Genomic DNA, 22,422 nt, shown 5'->3' with positions numbered 1-22,422 from the left:
GAGGCTTGAGTTATTATGTATTAGTGACAGTAATTTAAGTAGTCAAGCACAAGCAATAATCTCCATTAAAAATTCTATTTAAAAAGGGATTTTTTAAAGAGCTTTCTCAATTGTAAGGAATTTTCTAAAATGTACAAAAATCAGGCCTACTGGAAAATAAAGTAGACTTGGCAGCTATGAGCATAGTATATACACATGCGAACCTGCAAGCATTTTATCAAGACATGCAAAATTATTTGCGATTATTTACGCTACAGACAATAGGCACACCAAAATTTATAGCAGCTGAATGAATTCTTGATAACGTTTGATAGAACGTGAAAACGCTTTTTGCTAAATTCTTGGCAAAAATCAACATGGTAAGAAAAAATTTTATTTTTGAAAAAGGAAAATTAAGAACTTTTAAAAACACTCAATGAAAAAGAGTGTCTTTAAGGGCTTTTGATTGAAAAATTACAATAAAAAATAAATACATTTCAACACTTTTTAAAACACTAAGCAACCTACTATTTGGCTCAAAACTGCACATTTGATAGCTAAAATACTTTTTTTATCTCACTTGTTGTACAAGATTCAAGAATTACTTCTCATTCTATCAATTTTACACAGTTGTTTTCTGCATAAATATCTCACTGTGATATGACAGCGAAAACTCTATTATAAAAAAGGCAGGTACTTGTAAATTGTGAAATAAATGCCTCATTACTGAGATTTTTGCGAAATATAAAATTTTACACTAGCAGGACTCGGATTATAAGTCAGCGAATGGCTGAATCTTTGGTCTTGAGATTCATGGAATTCTGCCATTTAAAAAGCACATACTTAGGTAGATAACATATTTAGCATATATTGTATTGATTCGTTAGAAACATTCAAGCATATATTGTATTTTAAACATAATTATTACCTGAATAACGTATGGATGTAACAAAGATTTGCATGCCCTGTTATTTGTTTTCAAAATGTTTACCAGTCGTTTCACAGCCTCATCATCTTGCAAAACATCAACGGACTAGAAAAGATAATGTATTTAAGACATTTTAAAAAAAATTCGATTGGTAATCAAGACTAATAAAAGCAGTAGAAAAATCACAAAAATAAATTCTTATTTAAGCTTAATTTTAAAAAATTCAATTGAACTAACAAATTTAATATTTAAAATAAATGACATGTTTAAAACTACTCTGATATAAGTTTCAACCATGCTCTTGACACAAAGTGCCAGAGTTGCAAAAAACTCGGGTTTTTCTGGGTTTTTCATGTTTTAATGGGGGGTTTTCAAAAGAGAGGGCACGGATAAATACCTTACTTTAAAAGAGCTAATTTTAATATTAATAATTAAGTACAATTTTATAAATTGACTTAACATATAGGTAATTAATAATTAATACAAATAAATTAATAGTCTGAAAAAAGTTTCTTCTGACATCACGATACAAAATGTTATACGTACTCACATACACCACACATTTGAAACCTATTTTAACACAGGATTACTTTTTATTTATATTTTAATCTTAAAAAATATTTGGGAAGATTTTTTTATTTGCATAGAAAGCGAATCAATGGCACTGAATAATCAATGGCCATACAGTCAAATCTAGCCAGCAAGGTGACTCTCTAGTCTTTAACACAAATAATTTCTTCACTATACGTTAATTTTTTTTAAGCTAGACTACATATATATTTCAATAGAATAGTTCTTTAATATAACAGAGGATAAAAAAGAAATCAAGCCTACTTTAAGGTGGGTTTTACCCAGTGAAACCCACCCGGGTTTTACTGGGTAGGTGGGTTTTTTGCAACCCTGCCAAGTGCCAAGCTACTGCTTTTAATATTAATTCTTAATTATAAATATTAAGAAAGTAGCAAAAATAAAATCTTTAAAAATAAACTTCAAAACGTTTAAAAGGGATTTTACCAATTCGAGAAAAAATCCAGACTTTTTTTAAAAAAGACCAACCGACAAACTACCCGATTGAAGAATAGAAAAATCAGGAGCATTTTTCCCCCTCCAAAATGGGCGAAAAGCATTTTTTGAAACTAATTCTGCATTAATAATACTAGTTAGAATTTAACTTTTGTTTCAACAACTTGCAAACACATTAATCAAAACTAGAAAAAAAAATATGTGTATCACAATCTTATTCTTTTTTTTACTTCTCCTTCACTCCTGTTGGACATGAACAGACACAGCTGATGCACTGAAAAGGACAGGTGCAGTTACAATTGACCTTTAGTCATAATTCTGTTCCATGGCTATCACTAGAAATGTCAGATGATTTTTTAAATATAATAAAGTAATAAATTCGGAAAAAAGGGGATACTGAAATAATAGGAAAAGCAAAAATAGGAGGTCTGCCATACCTGCTATTATTGTTTGAAAAAACCCACATTTGCACCCACTTAAAAAAATAATACGCTCACTATGTTTAACCCTGGATAGATTTTAAGGATGAAAAAATGTAAACACAAGGCAATCACAAACCTAAAACTGAGCATAGTATAACATATTCATAATTTGTTAATAAATGAACCATAACAATTCTTTGGCTAGCAAGAAAGTGCTGGCAACATTAAAAAATCATTTTATTTACTTTAATTGATAAACAAAATATTTTGGACAGCAACAAATATTAATAGTATTAAACTAAGCCAAATGGAAAAAAATACACAAATTTATGGTGCCTGAATATTAGTATTTACCATTTTAATCATGATAGTTATTCATTCCATTATTACACACAAAAATACAAATAAATAACCAATATATGATAATTGCCTTGAATTGAATCTATATTTTCGTATCATAAATTTTTAAAAAATTTAGATTTTACTACTTTCTGTTCATGTTGATAGTCTTAATATATTATATAGACAATTTCAATACAGAAGCTAATGAACAAATTAATATTTCCTATAATATAAACATACTTTAGTAGCTTGTTGGATTATGGAATCCCATCCTTCATTAGGCAGAAGCATATATTTATCAATTAGATTTTCTCGGATAGTTTGATCTGTCTGAGCACTGATCATGTGTCCAACTGCTTCATAGAATGTATGAACCTAATCAAAATAACAGTTTTCAGAGTCAGATAAATAATTTTTTCTTTCAACAATTCGATAAAATAATGAAATCAGACAAATATTTTTATTTTTTTTAATACTTGAAAAGAAATGAAACACACAACCATAAAAAATAAATTTCATAGATGAAAACATTGCAAAATGTAAATAATTAGGTAACTAAAATTCATAAAGTAGAAAGCATACAAAGACAAAAGTTACATTGACGAATAATAAATGTAGTTATTACTATATATAAAGCAAACATAATTTTATGAAGCAAACATACTTTATTTACTATCTCTAAAGCAAACATACTTTATTTACTTTACTATATCTAAAGCAAACATAATTTTATGAAGCAAACATACTTTATTTACTATCTCTAAAGCAAACATACTTTATTTACTTTACTATCTCTAAAGCAAACATAATTTTATGAATTCATTGAATTTACTTATGTTTTTAATGACTTCATATTCTTAATGTAAAATTATTACATAAGTGTATATTTTTGTGTTTCAAAGTATTCTTACTTTAAAACATTAATATTGATCCACATATATAGTCACACATACTTTAATATGTGAAAAGAACTATACAAAACAAATTTCAACATAACAAAGTCTTACATTTCAAAGTTTGTGATATAAATATCAGATACTGCACTAAGCCAACTTAGTTGAATAGTTAATTAAGATTAAGCTTTAATAATAAATAAAAATTCAGAAAGTTAATGGAAATCAAGAAAGGGTTAATATGATGAAACTATGAGCCTCCAAAAAATTCTACTCAGTCGAAACTATATTGTACTATAATTAGCTAGTTATAATTTTAGCTTTTCTTCTTTTCAATTTTAATACAAGGAATAATGAAATATTATATTTTCCTGAGAAAGGAAAGGGTGCTTCAAACTAAAAAGGAAAATTAGCAAGTTATTAAAAAATTTTGTGCAGTTAAAAGTCGAAAAATTAGGCTTGCAAAATAAAGGACATGCAATGGTTTAAGAAAAACCAGGTATTTAACGTGAATCTTTTTCATTATTACTTTGATACCTTAAAAAAAATCATAACAATGCAAAAAAATTAAGTAAAATAGATAAATAAAAAAAAATGACTTTAGACAGGCTATATATTTAGACTTACTTGTTGTTGTTTTAAGTCACAAATTATAGAATAGATTGAATCCAAGATATCTTTAATGAAGGGTTGCACTTCTCCAACTTGAACCTAAAAATTAAGCAAAAAAATAAGCTATCAAAAAAATGTAGATTAGTCTACATGGAAATAAAGTATAACTGCAGAAAAGGATTTTAATAATTTCCTTTCAATAAATTTAGTGGATGTTTTTTTTAAGTTATAAAATTGTAAAATTTATTGAAAAAAATTAACACTAAATTATAAAAATTTTTTATCATACAATTTTAAAATTTGTATGATAAAAGCCTTTTGGCATTGTGATTATTTTTCAATCCCTTTGGAAATATTATAATTTGAAAATAATGAAAAATGCAGTTTAGAAGAATCTTATGCCTGTAACATAATTTTTTTATCATTTAAATAAGAATACATGAAAAATATAACGTAGGATAATAACAAAACATATGACAAAAAAGAACTTACTTGAACAAAGTGTCGACGGCATTTCAGAGCAATTTTGATAAATGTATCACAAGCCATGTCTTGAACCCCCTCATGAGTTTCTAAATAAAAAATATAGTGAGATGTTTTAAAAAACATTAAGCCAAAATCACGAAAAACGATAATACAAAATTATAATTGAAACAATATTGATAAAAAAAAAATTAATAAATTACAATAAACAGAAACTTAACGTTTACTAAAAGCATATATTTTGTAAATAATTACCTATACCTTAAATAAAACTAATAGAATCAAAAAAACATATGATAAATATGATTTAACATACCATGCATAAATTCAAACAGTTTGTTAACAACTGTTTTCAAAAACTTCCAGTGCGCTCTCAAAAATCTTGGATACTGCCCTACAACATACATGATATTAGACGCAATAATAGCCTTATTATCCTTCCCTCGTTTCTGCTCGCACAATCCCAACAGATCCTGTAAAATATTGATAACAACAAATTTGATTACAAAACATTCTAAATATCACCAAAGAAAAAAACTATCAACAAGACATTAACATTTTTTAAACACTTTAAGCAATGCTTTACTGGGAAATTGGACCTATTAAAAAATACTGTAGTACACAGATACAACTAAAAAAAAAAAATCACTTCAAACTTTTTTTTAATGAGCAAAAATCTTTAAACGAGAAACACTTTCTGCCTGAAACAGGGATAAATTATGCAAAAGTGAAAGTACACTGCAAGTGTGTTATATTTAGTACATACTTCAAATTAATTGTAACTATTATTAAAAACTTACAAAAAAACATTTTTAGACACGTAAGCTAGATATAAAACTTAGCACAGCTTTCAAAAAACAATATACTGTCTGCTTACCTTAATTACAGTAACTAAAAATCGCTTTTCATCTTCTTCATGCATAGCACCACTAATGGAACCGATAGCCCAACAAAGCTAAAAATAAACAAAACATTCTAATGATCATAACAATAAATCAAGCATGCAGATATGGAGCATATCAATTTTAGAAACTTACAGTATTCAAATTTTTCCAAGACCATTCACTACCGTTAACTTGATTATGAAGCTTCTCAGTCATAATTCTCTCGGTATCAACATAATCCAAATGAGTCAGGTACACTAAATTGAGTAAGTTCAAATAAATTAAAATTGTGATGAAACCTGAGGCAATTTTTTACAAATATTTCATCAGATTCATTTACTTAAAAATTAAAAGTGGATACAATTTAACGTTTACTCAGCAAGAAAAATTTGGATCATTAAAAAAAAATATGATAAAAACAGGCGAATTAAATAAAATACCTTTGCTCATACACTTAAAGCATTTGAAATTTCATTATAACAAAATGCATAGTTTCTTTTATAAATGTCATCCTTACAAATAAAATTAGAATAATCATGATGACAGATTTCAGCTAATTATGGAACAAAATTTTAAGAGTTGTATAAAAAAAATCACAAGTATGCATAATGTTATATTCCCCGAACCCAAGTATTTAACATAAAGAGCTCCGAATTATATTTCAGTATTTAAAATAAGAATCTATACTAAAATGAGATAAAAGATTAAGCTAATTGAATAAAAATACTTCTGACTTTAATTAGGAAATATATAGAAATAAGTTCTGGAAAGATTTCCCAATTTACTCTACAGAGAATTAATTCAATACAACTTATAAAGTAAAGACCATACTTTCCGTTGAAAACCATTTAACAACTAGCACTTAGTATTTAAAAATACTCTAAAACTCTCTTTACTCTCCTAATATACTCCCTAATCTTTACTCTCTAATACTCTAAACTCTCCCTAAGAAATAGTGATTAAATTAATTGAAATCTAGACTTTAGGTGAGCTCTTGCAAACTTTAAATAGCAAAGAATTTACAAATTCAGAAAAAACACTCATAAGATACTTCGTTGGAAAAACATAAAAAAATAAATTTCAGAACTTATGATCTAAAACTTACTTATTCTTTGAATTTCGTAAAATAGAAAATTTGTCAGGAATTTTATTTATTCTCATTTCAGGTAATGTTTTTCTCTGAATGAGTAATTAAAGATACAATATAAGCAGCAATGGCTGAAAAATATTGAGTGGTAGAAAAATAAACTAAATATACCTAAAGTTTCACGCATATTCTTGTATAACTGTATGGAATCTGTGTCTTTCATAAATTCACGAACAACTTCTCCTTGTTCATTTTCGACAACCAGTACTTCTTCTGGTTTAGCCATTCGTCCAATCATAGTATACCTCAACTAAAGAAAAAAATCTTAAATGGGAAACATAACAAGGATACTTGAAATACAACCCATTCAATTAGAATAAACTTAGTTGGAGTACCTCTGTACATAAGATAAAATGCTTGAAAAAGTGTCATTAAAGTCATATTCTGAAGTTATTAACTCATAAAGTCATTCTCATAAGTGAATTCATTATTCATAAAGTCATTAACTAAAACCCAAAATATATACATAATTTATTTATTTTTTTAAAAAAAGATTTAAAATTAAGTCTTTTTACAAAGGCTTTCACACCATTTCTTACAAATCTTAAAACAGCAGATTGGGTTTATAGGTAGTAATACCATAACTTAGACAAATACTGAAACAAAATTAATCAGGAATTTTAATTATATATATTTGAACATTTACATTCTGTCCTTTAAACAATAAAAAAAATACTCAGATATTTTTAATTCTTTTCAAAGAACTAATTGTTAATACAGATAGAACTGTGGTTGCAAATACAGAGACTGAAAAAGCTTCTTTAACAAATTCTTAACCTCTTAACTTGTGCGATCAAGTTATTATTAAATTTAGGAGAGCTTTTCTTTTTTTCCTTATTTTAAAATGTGATACTCTTTTTCAATGTAATTTGGGTTCGATTAAAAATCGATTAACATTACTTCTTGGTAGACCCAGAAATCCGGGAAATTCAGACATCCAGGATAGCAATGGTCCCGAGCATCCCAGATAATTGGTTCTCTACATACAAATTCTAATCAAACAAAGAAACAATAGACCAAAGAACAACTAAAAACCAAATTTCGATATTGCTTACTGAACTGGGTAAATAAAAGAATTTAAATCATCTGATATTTTTTTCTTAATCTAATTACCTTTGTTAATACAGGTTGGTAGAGCTGTCTTCTGAGAGGTATAGAATTTGGACTTCTTGTTACAGTAAGTGATGAAGTAGGAAGACCATGACTTTCTCTATAGAGAACAGCAGCCAAACTATTCCAATATTCAAGGCATATTTTAAATATTTCAACTTCTTCAACTTCTGATATCAATAATAAGTAATGAAGAGCCTAGAAAAAATAAAAACATATAAATACATAATCTCTTCCGTAATTTTGGATTACAGGTATTAGGGATGTAATAAATATTCGGCCACCTTGGCAAATAATTTGTCTTCTTTTCTTGCATTAGCTTTAGCACAGCAGACTTAATCCTTTGGTTGTAACTTTTTTCCTGTACGGTAAGACACATACTCGGTAACATATAAAACTGTAATTCTCATTGTTTAAATTACAATTCAGAACGAAACACAATTTTTTTCTGTTTTTCGTTAGCTATTTTTATTAAGCGTTTTTATAATAACATCACTTTTCAAACAGCATATCTAAGAAACTTTATTATTTGATTACAATTTTTTCTAAAAATATGACAACGGGAAAAAGTTAAATTGTGATATTTAGTATATTAAATCTTTCATTTAGAATCACTATTCGTTACAAATCACTATTCGTTACAACCCTAACAGATACATCCAAAACAAACAAATGTAGAGCTCTTGATGAATGTTTAACCTAGATCTACAAAACCAATGACTTTTAAAATAAAAACAGGGTTTTGGGAACTATGAAATCTAAAAATATTTTGTGGTGATAACTATGAATAAAAAATAATATTGTAAAAACAGATTTAAAAGTGATATTGTTTGCCAAAGTTAAAATATCAATTTTAGTGCTTCATAAAACTGTAAAATATTTTATTTATATATATTTCACATAATATGAAATAAATATAATACAAGATATAGAAAGCAAATAATTCATATAATATGAAATTAAGTAAACAAAATTCATATAATATGAAACAGAGTAAACAAATATTTATTTACTCTAGAAGACAAATTTTTATACTTACACTAAGGAGAAAGAAATTTTTTAACATAAGAACAATTTTACATACCTTAAGAAATACAACATTCAATTCTGCTCGTTTTTCAATCAATTCTCCATGCTCTTTGAGGAAGACACACAAAAACAAACTAAGGTTCTGGATAAACTTTTGCTCATCATCCATACCATTAGAATACGCTTCTTTGATATTAATATGATCCGGCAACATCTGTAACAAATTATGAGTTATAAAATTTAAAATGTCAGCATGTTGAACTAAAACACAGATTTTTGACAGAAAGCAATTTTAAATCAACAGGTTATAAAAGATGTAAATATCAATTACCGTTTTTACTTATTACCGTTATAACCTAATATTTATAAATAATATTTTTAATACTATAACCTTATTAAATACTTTACACCAACAGCTTTACATTTAACTTACCTCAACTAATTGAGCCATTGTTTGAGTAAAAAGAATAACAAACATCTCATCATACTGCTTAGAATCAACTCCAGCTGAAAATAAATAAATAAATACATAACATCCCATTCCTATAATTTAAAACGAAAACTAAATTTAGAAAATTAACAATACCTATTTCAGTTAAACACTTCAATGTGACATTTCTGAACAGGGGAACATTAAAAAACTGCAAATAACAGATAACATGAATTAACCTATGCCATGAATTAAAGGAATAAATAAAATTCACGGAATAAAGAATGACACTTACTTTATAAATCAGTGTACTTATAAGTTTAGTTTCAAAGATATAGCCAAGAGGGATCCAGTTAAGGAAGCGAAGAAGGGTTTCTAATGTTGCATGCACAAGAGGCACATTTTGGGAATTTTCCTACAAATAATTAATAATTAAAACATTTTTTTACTGTCTGCTAAACTGTCTAACTATACACATAACATGCTTCTTGCATGTTGATCAAGTGATAAAATAATCTGATACTAAATGCACCAAAATATGTTAATCAAAGAGTGCTTATTACAACACTTAAATTTGCAACTAAAATTGTTTTCTTAATCAAAAAAAAATTTTATACGTAAGTTGAAAACAAAGATAAATAAACATAAGCATGAAAGACTTTTGAAAAACACTTTTTTATATTAAGGCAGTTATAAAATAATTTTAAAGTACATATTTTTATTATTGTCCAAAATACAATAACATACAGATTAGATAAGTCATTACACTTAATGAAGAAACTGAATTATTTAACTGAACAATTACAAATGATGCTCTTAAAATAAACATATTTATATTCAGCTAAACCTATGAGCAAAATTGTAACAAAAAATATCTTTCAAAAAAACTAATAATAATTTATGAGTTCATTGCAATAAATATTAATTTGAATTTTATATTACACCTATTTTCAAACATAAAAAAAGATATAAAACATTTTAATTGAGTTTAAATGTAAAGAAAAAGAAAACCTACCATTACAAAATTGCATAGTTGGAAGATTTGAGAAAATTCATTACACATTGTATCTTTTAAATGCTTAGCCTTAACTTGGGTCATCTGGCCACTTGAAAAATCAAAAACTTCTTCACTGTAAGAAATATATATATATATACACACATATTTAAAAAAATGTGTAACTGCCAACCTATACATATTTAGCATAAAATATGATGAGGTAGAAAAATTTATGCTTTCTATACATTTTTTTAATTTATCAATTGAAAATGATCATCACTGCATACAAGTAAATTAAACATATAAACACATGATTATCATATTATGGATATGTTTAAGCTATTACAAAATACGAAGTTAATTTGAGCTTATGGATAAAATTTAACTTTTTTTTCTACTACCTATGAGGAAAAACATCTTTGAAAATATTAATAGTTGGCAGGAATGCAAATGGATAGTAACTGAAAGAATTACATGCAAGAAAAATAGGCTACCTTAAAAGTTTTAATATGGTCATGTTGTTTTGGCATAAACTTTCATTTGTTTTGCTGGCTCCAACAATATCAGAAATAAAATTAGGCCAATTTTTAGGCCATTCACGCTTCAGGATCTAAACAGAAATATTGGTTAGTGAGTGTTACTTCAAGAACACTGATTTATTATTTTCAATAAAATCATAAAACCAACCTGAACAAGTATCATATTCAGTTTATTTAAATAAACCTTTTCTCGCTCCAACGTTTCAGCATCAGAAGAAGTTTTAATTATCAATCCAACAATGTACTTTTTAATACCTGCAAGTTAGAATACAAAATATTAAAACCAATTCGCAAAAAAAAATTTCTGCATCATAATTTATATAATGCAAAGGTACATCAAAACTTATGTAAATTAAGTGCAAAGCTGTTTAAAATGTACCTTTTCTGATAGATAAGTTTAGTTCCTATAGCTAACTTTTTGTATTCAGCGTATAAGAGGACCATAGAGTTTTTACTAAGAAATAGAACTATGAAAAAAGGGGATTAAAAAATTTATATGTTTATATAGAACATAAAGTAACATCATTACGTAGATTGGATTAACAGATGACTGCAAGTTATGAAACCTACAATAATCCTATATCATAAGGCTGGTCTTTAAAATGAAGCCCAACCATCCCCAGAATAACATCTTTTAGTGACTTTTTCCCAACATAAAAAAGGAAGAATTTTAAAAAAATGGATTAGATATAATCATATTAGGTGGAAAAACTAATTTTGCAGCCATTAAATTTAACATTAAGGATAATGTTAATTTGACTTTAATAAATGGCTTATGAATACAAAAAAGTCATTACAAAATAGAAGCTAAACATGCAGCGTCAAATAACATTATGTGTCAATGGATGTATTGAATTTTGAAAATTATTTTTGATATATAAGTTCTTATTGCATTACTTTTCTTGCACTTATTTTTATCTAGTAGATTGGGTCTAAGCTTTTAGCTATACTTCGTTTCATCTCAAGTTGGCAATATAGGGAAAGGTAAGAAATACACTATGCATTTGAACAGTTGTTCATTATTTTGGAATCAATTACAGTTTGAATGGGTGTACAAGTATAAAAAAATATTGTATGATTAAAATTTTTTATCTTGAAACATGCAGTTAAATCCGTCAGTGGATCCAATTTTAGGTTTACAACTATTAATGTTCAACTCCGTAGCCTTGTTATTTTGAACCAATCCAGAAGACAAGAAAAGTATTTATTTGTTATGGGAACATGGAGGACTTGGCAACTCGACATATTTAATGTGCATCAGTCACCATTTACAACACGGGAAGTCTTTGACCGGCCTGGGATCGAACCCATGAACTCTTGGACATGAGCCCAGTGCCCTACCGACCACACTATCCTGGCCCCTAAAACATGCATTTGAAGTATTTTAATGTTTAAATGTTATTCAACCCATAAATACCGTCTCAGTAAAGCAGATGTGCAAAGAGGGGGTGTTTTAGTTTGGAGATGAATTACTTTCCAAGGTCAAGGAATCGATGTGTTGGCTATATTTTGCACTAGTCAGTCGGCTCTTTCAAGTCTCTTTACTTTGCTAAAGTGCCCTTTTTCTTGTGTAGCTCTTATTTCGCTTTTCTTCCCTCCCATCGCTTAATTGTGATCTTGTTATTTTTCATTCATTGTCATTTTGCTCTTGTTTTCTTTGCTAGTAATTAATTGTTGGTTTGATTTTTATAGTCATTAATTGTTAGTTTTTTGCATTAATTGATTTCTTTGTGATCATTTGTTAGGGTTTTTTCTTTTGCTTATTATTATTTGTTGCATGTTTAGTTATCATTTGTTCATTTGTTTTATAGGTATTAATTGCGCAGCTTGGTTCAATTGGTAGAATTTTTTCCTTAATTATTAATAGTTACCTTGTATTATTTTCTCATTAATCGACAACTTTTTCCTTTTGTTATTTAATTTTTCGCTAGCTTTCTTTTGCTAATTATTAATTTTAATTGTCTTCAAATTTCCCACGTATTTTTCTTTTTTAACATCTTAAGAATGTCAGAGACAAGGTATCACAGACCTGTTAAAATATTAAATGAACAACATGAGAGTTAGCGTCGCTTCCATGAGGGCAGGATATGGCATTTGATAAACACATTATTTCATAGAAGCTATTATCTATTATTTCATAGAAGCAAATATATTTCAGGAAAACAAGTTAGGTACTATTAAAAGTTTTAAAAAACTTATAAAAATAAAACAGCAAATTTTATAAAACGAACATTTTATAATAAATACTTTAAAAATTCTTGTTATTTTCTGTGCTTAAAATTTCAATAAGATTCTTGGTGAAAAAAAATTTTGCCAAAAATTTATATAAAGAGTAACCCAGTTTCCATGGCAATGGTTGCAATCCGGTCTATCAGTCTTTCTCTTCAGTGCCAAGTTGAGATGAAACTGAGTATAAGAAATTTGTTTTAGCAAAAGAATTTTCTATCCAGATGCATTACTTGTGTTAGAAGTTAAATTGACCCCTCCTCAACCTTCATTAGAAACTAAAATTTTAAAAATTTTAATTTAAGTGCAAAATATGGTATTTAGAAATAAAGAAAAAGTTAAAAACTAATTAATTAGTAAGACTTATTTTATATGAATATATTATAGAAAGAATCAATTATAAATTTAAATCTATATAAGCATTTAATTACTTAATTTATCTTTTCTTCATGAAAAAAATTCTTTAGATATCTAAGGAATAGCAACTTATATAAACATGTCTCAAGACATATTTTAAATAACAACTCAAGAAGTTTCGAATTTAATAATTAGAATGTTTTTAACATCTATTTTATAATAAAGGTTAATAAATTTTCCTTAGTTATCTGAGAAAATGGGATATTTATCAAGCTTTTATTTCTTCAATGAAGTCCCCATAAAATTTAACTAATATCTTTGCATTTTTCTTAATATCAATAAATGATGCATTCATATTCTATTAAAATATTCATATAATGCTTATTGAGAAAATAAAGATAAAAATATAGTTTATCTAAAATAAACATTCATAGCCACTCTAACATACAATTATCATTCAATAACTCTTTCGAATTAAACCCTAGCAAATTTCAACTCATATGTGCAAAACTCAAACTTTCAAAACACTCCAATCACACTTATTCTACATACACTCGTTTGCCGAGCTGTCTCGTTAAAGCTCATTCAGCATCTCAATTAGGACCAACAGAACCAACGCAGCACTGATTGTCCGGTCAGTCAGAAATATTCTAAGGAGCAAAAAGAAAAAGGAAACTTTTCATGCTATTTAACTAGTAACCATAAAAATTTAGAATGTAACTTTCCCAACATTAAACATTTCCAACGCTAGCAAAACTAAAAATTGCATACCATCGCACTGAGTACGTGGTAAAACCTTCCACCGTGTTTTTATAACTGTTTCCAAAATCTGAAGTCCATAATATTTAGTTTGCTGGTTCTTAGAGAATTCTAAAATGGTATCCACTCTAGTCCAGGCATCTGGGTGCTCTTTTAAAGCAGTTAAGACCTTCTGGGCTATCTTTTGCTAAACAAATAAATGCTTGTTAATAAAAAATATTAAGTGAAGTACACATAAATTATGCATAAACATAAGCACTTTACAAGCATACTCTATTACAATAGTATGTGCAAATAAAGAAAGATACTAAATTTACTTACTTCAGCACCTTGTCCAACATACATACAGTTAACCACACTATCCAAAAGATTTATGTCAAGTTTTTGAGAAAAATCTAGGAGACTGTTAGCCTGAGTCTCCATTGTTGCCATATTCCCATTAACTGTAAGAAATATTCAAATGCATGAGAGTTGTTGCATAAAACAAGTCATACAAGAATATTCAAACATAAATTTTGAAATTTAATTATAATTCTATTTCAATAACTTTGGCTATAATGAATACAAAATATAAATTTTTCTTGAAAGTATTTATGAAGTCCTGAACATTCTTACATTTCGAAATGTTTTTTACATTACCACCGATTCTAGAGTATTAAAAAAAATTGTTAGCCTACTTCAATACTAAAAAAAAACTTCTTTTCGAATTTTTAAACAATACAAAAAAATACTTAAAATTAAATAAAAAGAACAATCATGACTGTGACACAATGGTACAGCTGTTTAAAAATGAATTATTTTTAGAAAGCATATATATATATATATATATATACATAAACCCCTGTTCATGTATATATATATTTATATATGCTTTCTAAAAATAATTCATTCATGCATAGCCAAATCTTTCAATAAAAAATAAGCACCTTTTAAGAACTCGAAAATATTTTTAAGCACTATATACATTAATAAAATGAAAAATAATTTTCAAAGACCTTACACAATTATGATGAAACAACTAGTTTCAGAGAAAGAACTCTTTTCTTGATTATATTAGCCACAATAGATTTTTTGGTTCGATTTCAGAGGTAGAAAAGGAAGCCTAAAATTGAGAATATTTTGAAAAATGCAGCAGAGTTGCATGTGAGAGTGCTAGAATCTCACCGAACTCAGCTCAGTAGGCGCACATACGGACTCGCAAGTATTTCATCAAACATGTAAAATGATTGGCGTTTTCACACCCTATTGACAGATGGTAGACCGAAAAGGATTATGGTTGATGAGTTCTGAAAATGTGGAATAGCAAAAATACGAAAAGCATGCTTTTACATAATGTGTGATGAAAATAGACATGGTAAAGAAAAGATCTCATTTTCGAAAAGGGAAAATTAAGCACTTTTTAAAAATGCCACGCACCACAATAAATATTAAATTAATGTTCTCTGCTTTTTCTGAAAGAAACTTGTATTTTTTTTTAAAAAAAAAAAATTTAGAATGGCAAAGCTTTAGCGAACTTCTTTTTAAAAATTAAAAATATTAACAGCGTCCAACAAGAATTACCTGGGGTGAATGCAACTGGTTGCTTCATCCCATCAAGTGTTAAAGTTGTCATATAACACAAGATAAAATTCCAACTCCTGAAATAAGTGGATATGTAAAATATGAGCATTAAACTACAAATACATTGCATTTAATTAAATGAATAGTTGTCACAACAAAATAAATTAAGAGATAGAGTTTACACTAGCTATTAATATTGAAACAAGTTAACCGATATGATATATCCCACATCAAAAGAAATATTTTAGTTTTTTTTACTGCTTACTCATAAAATACTCTTTTCACAATTTAAACTCTACTTTAAAGCTTTCAAAACTTACAAGGATGTAGATATTTATGAAAATATATTTAATTAGTATAATATTCCTACTTATATCATTATAGAAAAGAACCCTGAATTTTTTTTTTTAAGTAAACAGTGCAAATTCTTTAATTGAACTATTAAAATTATAAAAACATTTCTTATTGCTTCTATAAAAAATGAAATTTTAATATGAATAAGACTAATTATAGAAATGAACTAATACAGATGTCCTTTTATCAGAAGAAAACAGACAGCATTTTATATTAATCATTCAGTTTCATATTTTAAGTTTAATATAAAAACATTTAAAATACAGAAAAAGGTTATTGTAATGATAACTTATTATGAGAAATCTAAGCTTAGCACAAGTCACACTTATGCAAGTCACACTCACAAAAAGCAAAATAAGATATAAAAAAAATTTTTGTTGATAATAAATCAGAAATCCTTAGCTTTCCCTTCTTATTCATTTCACTGGGGAACTGTTATTTAGACAAGCATTATTATAGAAAGAAAGCAAAATTAAAAGATTTTTAAACCTGATATTAACACAGAAGTGAAAAACTAACAAATTTTATTTTTGTCTTTTTACAATCCCAATACTTTATGTTTATAAAGGAATCATGTAAGTGACCACCAGCCAATTTATCTTTATGGAATTATTTGGCAAAGTTGATATTAGCAATTTTATTTATCCTGATACATGAGTTCATACACAAATAGTTGAGAGAATATGGGGCAGTGCTAAATGAAGGAACAAGAGACATAGAGGGACAGCGAGACATAATTTGGAATTTTGTTTATCAGAGTACATATGGAGACAGCACCAGGTGAAAGAAAATAGAGAATGTTTTGAATCTATATTAAACTCTATATATCGGCCCTTTTTCTATCTAGTCCAATGTACTACTTTGATATTAAATAAGGTGTTTTATTTTATGATTTGTCGCAAGGCAGGTAGGTGTAGATCGGCAGCACTTACGAACCGCCAAATTTGTAGCTCTGGTGGCGTTAATATGTAAGTACCGGGACTATTATAAATTGAAATAATTCATACATTGAATTCAAATCTCTAAATAAAATGCTATAATTTTAATCAAATAAAATAATATTCAAACTGACATTCAGACAATATGGTTTAGTTTAAAATTTCGTAGAAAACTAAAATAGATATAAAAAAGCCACTGTTTAAAGAAGTAGATATAAAAAACATTACTTTCTCCCTGCTTTATCCAAACTTATATTGTTAATTTTTGGACGATAGTTTGGGAAACACAGACTTTATCTCCCAAGGGGTTCTTTGAAGGGTGGTTCCTCCTGCCTGCCCTTTAATCTGCTTTCTTTGCAAAAAACCCTCCACTATTACTTAAAAACATTGTTTTTTTATTCTAACTCCATTTTTTAAAAAAATTAATTCACTGCTCAAATAATTACACAGTGGAAAAAATTATCTGCATTTATAAGTTAATTCCAGATTACTATTTCAAATATTCATTCTGTGAGGATTATTCTCAACTGAATTTTATAAGTTTCTCTTATTTTCTAAAATAATTGTTGATTAAAATAACAATCGTTGTATCTTTTAATAAATTTATTGATTTAATAAATTTTTTAAAAGATTCAACAATTATTTTTTTAATAAATATCTTTTTAATGAAATAATACACTTTTAATTTTCAGTTTAAACTATAGAAAAAAGAAGAGTAATTGCTAGTTCTTTCTTTTTTGTTTACTTTTTTGAAAAAAAATTTCTGCTCAGTAATTGTCTTTTAATTATTTTTATAAACGATAAATTTTTCACTCATTTTGAAAATGAATTAAAATTATTTCTTAAAAGAAAGACATAAAATAATTTAAGAGGGTTATTTAAAAATTGCTTATGTTCAAATTTAGCAATTATGTAATATTATACATTATGATAAATTTAAGGGATTAAGGGCCTTTTACAACTCAAAGTACTTTTTTCTTTGAGGAAACACCTTGCCCTTTTTAATCCCTAGAGAGAAATCAGATATTATTTAAGCATTTTTTATAAAATATACTTGGAAGGCCGTTATATTAGTCACTAAATGTTGCAACATTCATAAAAAATATATGTATAGCAAAATTGTTATAGCCAATACTTACCAATATAAATAAAAGGCTTACTAAAAATTGAAATATGGCAAGAAGTTTCTTTGCAGCAAGAACTTGTTCTTTCTACAATAACATAAGTATCTTTAGCTTGATGAGCAAATTTTTTTAAGATTTAAAACAAATATACATTATAAAACAAAACATAATGTAAATAAATCACAAATAAATTTACAGAAATGGACAAAGTATAGACAAAAACATTTTATAAACAAGAATTTTTTTTCAAACCTATAGTTAAAGTTCTATAAACAAAAACCATGGTTAAACCACATGCTTAAATTCCAGCTATCGAAATTCTCACATTTCCTACAAATACTATAGTTAATATCAAAATATCATAAAAATAGAAAATATTCATTGATAAATATATCCATTTATGACAACTTAGTCCTTCATATGCATAAAAGATAAATAAGTGAGGTACATTATGAAGAGTCACAACTGCATGACTTCTAAATTTGACAGTGGTATAACAGTTTTTCAAATCAAGAGTCTTAACATAAATTAGCGATATTATGTCTTTTTTCTCACCATCAAAATGTTTCTTAAAGATATGTGCATCGTTTCAAAGAATAAAATAATAAATTTTACAATTTGAGATCGACCGAACGTAACAATGACATTCTATGGAACAAAGTATACACAATCAGTAAATGTGCTTAAATTTTAAACAGGAACATAAGAATAAGAAATCATTTCAATTTAAATAACAGTAAAAACACGCGGGTGGAAATTACTCACTTTTAATAAATAGTAAGTATAAAATATTTCCTTTTGCGATCGCGTTACAAACAATATCGAATGTATTATACGCATTACTTGTGTATCTCTAAGTAAGTCAAGTGAAAGATGATAGCTAACGTAAAGCATCAGAATATAACATCGTTATCACTTACCGTTTATTTGTTTTTAAATGACACACACATTCATCACAACATTTACCAATAAATTCAATCAAAAAGCACGCTAAAATTTCAATCACATTTCAGCGCATTATCTCACCTTCCCTCCGTAACCGGTTTGAACTGGTTGCTTACATTTCTGTCGCGGTTCTTTCCCTCAGTCTCAGTTAAAAATCAGGCAGTCTAGTAATAAAATAAAAAAAAGCTATAAGCATACAACATAGTGCTCGTCGCACTTCCATTGATTGGAGATCGAAATGGGCTATAGGTGGCGTAGAACAGAACTCCTTACCTATGGCAACAGTTTGTATGATTTTGCCATTAGTATGGGGAGAGTCTTAATAGAACGAAGTACGTCAGTTTCTCTCTTAATTTTCAAATAGATTAAAACTTTCAAGTTCGAAAACTGTACGAAACTGAAAACTACATCGAACATAGCTCTAAAAGAAAGCGTTTTGAAAATTTTAAAAAATAATTCGGATAATTGAATACAAAAAATATTAAGAAGGGGGGAAATATCGTAGAACATTCCTATACAACTCAAAAGAGGAGGTGATAGAAAGTGGTAGGGCCAAAGCATGGAACCGGTCTTCTGCCCAGATGGCGTATTCGATCGTCGTGATCACGAATAATAACTAAGTGTTATAATAAGAGAAGTACTCAATAAATCAAAAAAGAAAAAAAAACACAGTCATAGATGTGAATAAATAATTAAATAAAAAAAAATTGGTGTTCCAAAATATTTGGATTGGTTTAAGATTGGCAATCGAAATAAGGTACAGGTGGCGGAGAGCAAAACCCTCTACCTAACACTTCACATGCTTTCACCATTAGTGTGTGGAGAGTCATGGAAAACGGGAGTTAATTTCCCATGCGGCACAAAATCTTTAAGTGGATGTCCAGTAGAAATCATTCTAAACATCCACGAAGGTCCAGGTGGACGTCTACAAGAAATCCATATTTGATCCAGGGAAGATCCAGTAGAACTCTAAAAGCCATCCATCAGACATACATCATAGCTTATCCAGGGATGGACGTCACATAGTCAACCCCAGGAGTTTTTCCTAATCTGCTAGAAGACGTGTAATGAAAATTCTCTCCTTTACGTAAAAATTTAGGTATTTTTCAAGGTATAAATAAGGTTGTTATTTAAATATATCATTTGGTTGGTGCAAATGAATACTTCAAAATTTACCTCAAATATACCTTAAATATACCATATATGTATCAACCTGAGGTGTTTCATCTTACATCAATGGAGAGGTAGATATTTACTACTTTAAGGTGTTTCGTTTTCAACCATCATTACTTATCAATCTGAAGTATATTTTTTTACACCTGTACTTATTCAACAACCTAAGGTGTTTCATTTCTGATTCAACCTAAAGAAATTTTTTACTAACGTGAGGTGTTTTATATTCTACTTCAAGTTATTATATTTTAACCTTAAGTATTGTAGAGGTGCTTTTTTATCAACTTAAGGTGCGTCATTTTACACATCAAGTTATTATAGATCAACCTCAAGTGTATTTTCGACGGTTGGATAGGCTGCTTTTTATGGACGTGAGGTGTTTGATGTTCTACTTAAGGTTATTATTTTTCAACCTCAAGAGTATATTTATATAATCGTTGAACTATTTATTTATCTACCTAAGGGGGGCCATTTTACAGTTCTGGTTATTATAAGCGAGCCTCAAGTGTACTTTATGACAGTTGGAATGGTTATTTTTTATTAACGCGAGATGTTCCATGTTCTACTTTAGGTTATTATTTTTTAACCTTAAGTATCATTGTTGTATTTTTAGACGTATTAATTTATCAAACTCAGATGCAAAAATTTTATTTTTCAGGCTTTGATATAGTTCAACCTAAAGTTGTAGGGTTTTTTTATTAATAATTATGAAGGTAATAATTCACAAACGGGGTGTTATACGGTCCCCCAAGTGTATTAATTTCTAACCTCACTATTACTTATATTATATGAAGAACAGTACATATAGTTAAATTTTTTCACCAGTAGAGATCTTAATTTATTAACCTAAAGTTTTTAATATTACACCTTCGGCTGTAATTGCTTTCTTTGTTAAGCTATAAAAGAAAATTTCAAATACATAATTCTTCTGCAAATTTAATAGATCTAATTAAATTATCTTGAAATCACATTATCACAAATTTGTTATCACAACCACAGTTAAAAAAATCATTTGCTGTAAATCACATTTTTATAAGGTAGAGGTCTAAGGTGCTTACAATTTTTAAAGCTATAGAACTGTAAATTTAAATAATGAGTCAGCTGACATTTAAAGTATTTTTATTTAAAACTAAAATTTCATTTTTCTCCTACAAACCTGTAAAACTATTTTAAATGTTGATTCTGTCTTCCTGTTGAAATTTGAGAGTGTTGGAACCTAAAAGTAAAAAACATGAATTAATAAGAAAGTCATATTTACAATAACAGTGTCAGGTTTCAAAATTTTAGAATCATATGATCTTCAACAGAATTGATTAATAAAATTAATAATTTTTTTTTGTGTGTGTTTTTTTCATGATTTAAATTGACTGGAGGAAATTAATTTTATTTTTAAGATAAATGGAATTCCACTTTTATCATTTCAATTCATTCCTCGTAGCTAAAAGGATTTAAGAGTGTGACAGATACCACAGCCGCAAAATAAAATACTGAAGAAAGAACTACCAATAACAACCATTACTTTCAAATATGTAATTCCAATCTTATTTGGTAATTTTAACACTTTTTATTTTCCCATAATTTAACCTTCATCGCTCATTAATGTACTTGTAAGTTTAATAAATAGATTTTCTTTCTTTTTTTCTAATAAATCTTTAAACTCAATAAGACTTGCCTATATTTTTGAACTTTTCGTCAGATTCCATAAAAGTAATAGTTTTTAATAAATTTTCGGAGCTGAATCTGAAACGGACTTCCGTTATTTTCAATCACATCAGAGTTTCTTAAAAAATAGTTATTTTAATATTTTAATCAGTGTAATCAAGAATCAACAATCGCTTAATAACATAACATTTTAAAGTTATGTACCAATTTTTATGCATTTTTTTACACTTAATCTAATAAAACTATCCACAAGCTGATAGGAGATTCATTCTCATAGCAATAGCTAAAAGCGTTTAAAAGTGGGACAGGTAACACAGCCACAAAATAAAGTACACCGAATAAAGTACTACAGTTAACAACCTTTATAAATATTCAAATACATAATTCCAATCTTACTAGGAAATTGTAAAATTTTTTATTTTCCCATAATATAATCTAGATCTTTTATTATGATACTTATAAGTTTGATAATTAGATTTTTTTTTCTTATTTCTTACAAATCTTTA

General features: G+C 27.5%; 1 protein-coding gene across 6 annotated transcripts in view; it reads right to left on the bottom strand.

Moving 5' to 3' along the window:
• The window catches only part of emb (exportin-1 emb), a 40,381-nt gene extending 21,143 nt beyond the window's left edge, over nucleotides 1-19,238 (bottom strand). Inside the window, exons 1-21 of one of the 6 annotated variants that reach the window (XM_016073526.4) lie at nucleotides 19,057-19,238; nucleotides 18,152-18,223; nucleotides 15,721-15,797; nucleotides 14,482-14,603; nucleotides 14,173-14,347; nucleotides 10,967-11,073; nucleotides 10,774-10,889; nucleotides 10,298-10,412; nucleotides 9,578-9,697; nucleotides 9,439-9,493; nucleotides 9,286-9,359; nucleotides 8,908-9,066; nucleotides 7,827-8,021; nucleotides 6,825-6,963; nucleotides 5,720-5,823; nucleotides 5,560-5,637; nucleotides 4,999-5,155; nucleotides 4,692-4,771; nucleotides 4,215-4,298; nucleotides 2,935-3,069; nucleotides 908-1,012 (exon numbers count right to left, since the gene is read on the bottom strand). In XM_016073526.4, coding sequence (XP_015929012.1) covers nucleotides 908-1,012; nucleotides 2,935-3,069; nucleotides 4,215-4,298; nucleotides 4,692-4,771; nucleotides 4,999-5,155; nucleotides 5,560-5,637; nucleotides 5,720-5,823; nucleotides 6,825-6,963; nucleotides 7,827-8,021; nucleotides 8,908-9,066; nucleotides 9,286-9,359; nucleotides 9,439-9,493; nucleotides 9,578-9,697; nucleotides 10,298-10,412; nucleotides 10,774-10,889; nucleotides 10,967-11,073; nucleotides 14,173-14,347; nucleotides 14,482-14,603; nucleotides 15,721-15,772 — 2,172 coding nt within the window. In that variant the 5' untranslated portion in view covers nucleotides 15,773-15,797; nucleotides 18,152-18,223; nucleotides 19,057-19,238. Of the gene's footprint in view, nucleotides 1-907; nucleotides 1,013-2,934; nucleotides 3,070-4,214; nucleotides 4,299-4,691; nucleotides 4,772-4,998; nucleotides 5,156-5,559; nucleotides 5,638-5,719; nucleotides 5,824-6,824; nucleotides 6,964-7,826; nucleotides 8,022-8,907; nucleotides 9,067-9,285; nucleotides 9,360-9,438; nucleotides 9,494-9,577; nucleotides 9,698-10,297; nucleotides 10,413-10,773; nucleotides 10,890-10,966; nucleotides 11,074-14,172; nucleotides 14,348-14,481; nucleotides 14,610-15,324; nucleotides 15,347-15,720; nucleotides 15,798-18,151; nucleotides 18,224-19,056 lie in introns of those variants that run through there. The other 5 variants (XM_043047151.3, XM_087159577.1, XM_043047160.3 and 2 more) reach the window with 5 other exon arrangements.
• Between the last annotated feature and the right edge of the window lie 3,184 nt (nucleotides 19,239-22,422).

This window comes from Parasteatoda tepidariorum, chromosome 3 (genome assembly GCF_982258835.1).
Source record: "Parasteatoda tepidariorum strain Cologne lab strain chromosome 3, Ptep-v5.0, whole genome shotgun sequence".
NCBI classification, from domain to species: Eukaryota; Metazoa; Arthropoda; class Arachnida; order Araneae; family Theridiidae; genus Parasteatoda; species Parasteatoda tepidariorum.
This window is presented reverse-complemented; position numbering and strand designations above follow the sequence as displayed.